Here is a 4,611-nt window from a genome sequence, read left to right as displayed (position 1 = left end):
TCTACATTTTCTAAAATATAGATTGATATATATTTAATAGTATTAATCGAACTTACTTTTTGGTCTACCCTCAAGGTAGCTTTATCAATGCTTCAAATTTGGCAAAGCAAAAATTAGGCATTTTTAGAATTTTTGGAAGTGCATTTTTCCTATCGGACAATATGTTGACTCTTCTTCATTGGACTTGAATGAAGACTTTAAAGAGGTTGACTCACAATCTCTCTCTCTCTCTCTCTCTCTCTCTCCCCGCTTCTTTATCTCCCCAATTTGCTTTTTTTATCTTGGGCAAGCTTTAGTATGTCAAATTTATTTATATATAGTTATATTAATTGGTGGATATATGTATTTAATTTAGCATTTTATTATTATTATATAAAATACATATGTATTCAATTTATTTATTTTATTAATTAATATGTGTAATACATACATACATATATATATATATATATATATATATATATAAGTTCATAGATATTTATAATAATGGATAATTACATTTAGTTATTAAATTCACTAAAAAATACATGGAAAAATTTTCAGTTTCGTCATACAAGCCATAAATGGTTGCCAAAATTTCCAAATCTTCAAGTGCGGACTGACCCTAAACAAAACTTCATGTACTCTGCGCTAGAGATAACTCGAGGGGAAAGGATGGCTTACATGACTTGCAAGAATGAAGAAATCAACAAGTTAGTTTGCGTTCCCATGTTTTGATGCAGAAAAATGCCACAAGCCGTTGATGCAGGTTAACGAGCGTTTATAGACTCTGGCAAATCATTCCTTTAAACCCATTAGCCAAGATTGCTACCTCTTCAGTCTAGAGTTATATGCCAGCAATTCACATTCCCAAGTGATTATTTGAGCCATCGACAAGAAATATATCAACTTCATCTAAGTAATTTTCCATCCGGATATGTTTAGACAGCAGTGCCCGGTCAGTAATGCAAAACTTGAGAACATGAGAGCTCCGAGCACAGATTCATACATGCTGTCCGTAATGCAAAACTTGAGAACATGAGATCTCCGAGCACAGATTCATCACGCGATTAAGCACTCACCATACTGTTATGTGACGCTTGGATCGTGGGTGATTGTTGTAACTGGTTTCGAACAAATATCCATAAGACAGCAGAGAATGGTCATAGAATATATGTACTCCCTCTTCTTCCCCCAACAACAGTAATGTCAAACAAATTTATGACTTCATTAGAACTTGTAGTGACGAATTGAGAATGGCAAAGAATGAGCTTCTTTCAGTTCACATCACCGTGAAGTCCAAATGTAAAAAGTAGCCCGTATTCTCAGGTCCATTACTTTGCACAAAAAGAAGAGCAGATGTGAACAGAAACCTCCACATATGACTGACAAGCTTGCCTTTGAAGCCATTTTGTTTGTTCTTAAGCTCTACCTCAATACAACAAGACTCTTGTTAGTTGCATAGAAATACCGTCTGAACTGCCTCCTCAAGCTACTATGATTTTTACTCAACCTCACCTCTTTCTCTTGGCGTCAAAAAACAAAGAAAAACACATACTCTAAAGGAAAGCTCTGTGCTTAGCACACTTATCCAAAATGCGTTCCCTTTACAAGAGATCATATCATGGCCCCGTCTGAAAGGCTCCTCAAGCTCTAATGGCTACCGAGTATCACGGAATATCTCTTCCTCATGGCGTCAAAAACCAATACAAGAACTTGCGAAAAGTAAAGTTGTACATGCACTCCAATCCAGTTAAGAGAGTTGTAACTGCAAGCTGTACATTACACTATCAAGAGACTTGTAACTGCACAAACGGATTTACACAAGAATATTTGCACTACCGCTGCCGATGAGTTTGTTGACACAACTTAAAGGTAATCCTGGACGGCGACCGGTGCTGGAGGTTTAAATTGACACTTCACATCGCCGATCCAGCCACTGCCAAAGTGGTTGTAGGCACAAGTAAGGGGCCATCTTGCAGTGCGATCGGGGCTGGAGCTGTAATTTGAACGCGATCCCGCTTGTATTTTGCAACGGCTTCTCTTAGCTTATTTACCTGCAAGTCATCAAGGAAAAAAGACCCGTCACGCTGCGAGGCCAGACTGCAGATAAAACGAGCTAAAACACCGGTTCCTCCCAGCTCTCTTCTTATATCGTCTATTATAATGATAATCCTGTTGGCTCTCCTATTCTTGTGTGGTGGTTCGTTCTCTTTTAAGGCGCTGTGACGAGAGAGTAATTTTGGTTAGCCAAAACTCCGAACACACAAGGCGTCAATGAACTTGCCACACACCTTTGAGAGAGAGCAAGAAAATGCATCCAAGCGCCCTTCAGCACCACGATAAAAATGAAAGAAAGGCAAGATATTGACATTCAGACTCCTGCACAGCGCTTCATTGTCGTGAAAGTTTACTTTCAAAACCTGTATGTCCTGATTGTCTGCAGCAATCTGGCACACCTGCGGAATTGAAAATATGTTAGCAGAGCCAGAAGGTCCGCAAAAACTAGCCTCTCGTCCAGCATGCAAGCGGAATCTCAAGCGCTGGCAGTTTTCCTTTTGACCTTGTTGAGAGCGGCGAATAGGAAACTAAGCATACCTTTGGGTAAAGAGCTTTACAAGAGCGACAACCGACGGAGAAAAACTCCACCAAGACCAGCTTGTCTCCGGCTTTCGTAAGAGCATCGACATACTCCTGAGCGGAGTGTATTTCACGCATGTTAGGCTGGTCCCCTCTCTTCCACCATGTAATAGAGGTGGGATAACAACCAGCAGCAGAGACCTGAGAGTGCAAAGCTTTCTCAGAATCTTTTCCATACAAGGAGCAAGAACGGCTTGACTTATACAAAGCGAAGACAAGTCGACTCATGAAACTCAAGATTAACGTGCAAAACGATGTCGACTCAGGACCCAGAAGTTAAAGAATAATGACCTGCACTGGACCTTGCCGTGTCCGTGACAAACTCTGTGAAGAAGGTGTTGGCAGGCGCCTGGATATAGAATTTCTAAAGGAAAGGGATTCTGGTCGGCAGCAGAACCGCGTTCTCTTGCTTTTGCAAGGTATTCCTCCATTCTTTACACTTTCTGGGGAAGCCGCTGAAAAAGACGAGGAAATACAGGCTCCAGAATCCGCCATATCTCTACGAGTTTTGCAAAGCAAGCGTGAGACTGGTGATCTGTCCTTTCCTCTTGGCGCAACGAACTGAGAAAGCCTGATCTGGTGCTAACGATCGTCCCTCAAACGAATCTTCTGACCACACTCTGCTTAGGAAACTCCAGCTTTTTCCTTAGAAGGGAGCAAGTTTGCAAAAACTCGACGTTCTTGACAGTGCGTGCAAGATAATTATACAGCGTAGAGCTTGGAACGGCTTGTCGTGCTGCAACAAAGAGAAACACGCAGGATATGTTGTTGCAACTGGACCTCCAGGCTCTCAAACAGATGAGGGAACTAGGGCGATTTGAAGAACGGTTGGAGGCGGGCGTGGAGAGCAAACAGGAACGAGTTGGGGAGGAAGATGGGAACGCCTCCCAGATGCTTACGCGTGGCACTCTTTCTAGGCCCTCCCTGAAAAGGTCACCCTAACACCTGTTCCTTTTTGGGCTTTCCTTTTTTCCCGTGGTCCGCTATCCACACCCCGGGCTTTGCCGCCCACAATTTTTTCACACGTCCACACGCCTTACCCATTTGTATTGCCCCTTCCAAATTTTTGGGCAATTATTTTGTGCCAACAAAACGATCTCAACGCCCCTTCACCTCAACATATGTGAATCCCGCCATATGAATTTCAGTAGCCATGAATCAACAAAACAGTTTCAAAGAAATTCAAGGAAAAACGCAAAAGTGGCGGAGCAATGCGGCAACTCAACAACTTTGGGCGTTCACCCACCTAAGCTAGCTTCCCACATTCTATTATCCCTTCCCTTAATTGCAAATGGCCATAATGGCAAACATTGCTTATCCCTATAGCCCCATGGGGGCTAATGGCAATTGTCCATAATGTTTTCCTTGGCCATGTACTAATGGATGTTCCTCATATCATTTAAACACTTCTGAAAGTGAGAAACAAATATGGATGAGGCATAAAGACTATGAATGGCTACCATGAGAAAGGATTATGAAGTATTTTCGGATGGGATGTGTCTACAATATGTGTCTTGAGGGGTTGTATTAATTTGTGCATAAAAGAACTATAAAGCTTCTTGAGGTAAGCAAGGGGAAATGAATGCATGCGGGTCAAATGTTTCTTTGGATGCTTCTTGAAATAGTTATATGCAATGAGAGAGCTCAACAAGTCTCTTTCCTAAGGAAGGTTGGCTAAAAAAGGCAATATGTGGTTGCTCGATGGACACAATTTACTAATGATGTTTCGAAGATTCATAAACTTGTAATAGATAAACAAGTCCTTTGCATGCGTTGATGGGGAAACTAGCTCTAGCAACAAGTATTGTTAATTTGTGACATGTGAGGGTATAAAGCAATATATGATAAAGGAATATGCGAGGTATATTTGTATGCTTAGAGGGAAGCAGTAGGGCCATGATAATTGTGAGAGAAAAACAATGAAAGTTTTATGGCAAGGCGAAGCTCTCAAAGTGAGAGGACAAGAGGAACGTTGGCATTGGCTTTAGGAAA

General features: G+C 41.5%; 1 protein-coding gene across 2 annotated transcripts; it reads right to left on the bottom strand.

Annotated features, from left to right (window-relative positions):
* Positions 1-1,234: 1,234 nt before the first annotated feature.
* LOC147883066 (thioredoxin-like 1-2, chloroplastic) lies at positions 1,235-3,490 on the bottom strand. 2 transcript variants are annotated; one of them, XM_087399397.1, is made up of 4 exons: positions 2,911-3,490; positions 2,578-2,760; positions 2,274-2,438; positions 1,235-2,036 (listed from the first exon to the last, which is right to left on the bottom strand). In XM_087399397.1, exons 1-4 carry the CDS (start codon positions 3,112-3,114, stop codon positions 1,899-1,901), a joined length of 690 nt encoding a protein of 229 aa, XP_087255523.1. In that variant the 5' UTR covers positions 3,115-3,490; the 3' UTR covers positions 1,235-1,898. The 2 variants fall into 2 exon arrangements, with proteins under 2 accessions (XP_087255523.1, XP_087255524.1); XM_087399398.1 differs by having other exon boundaries at positions 1,907-2,042; positions 2,281-2,438.
* Between the last annotated feature and the right edge of the window lie 1,121 nt (positions 3,491-4,611).

The sequence above is a fragment of the Dipteris shenzhenensis genome, chromosome 28 (assembly GCF_047967505.1).
Source record: "Dipteris shenzhenensis isolate YYH24624 ecotype China chromosome 28, Dip_SZ_1.0, whole genome shotgun sequence".
Taxonomy (NCBI): Eukaryota; Viridiplantae; Streptophyta; class Polypodiopsida; order Gleicheniales; family Dipteridaceae; genus Dipteris; species Dipteris shenzhenensis.
This window is presented reverse-complemented; position numbering and strand designations above follow the sequence as displayed.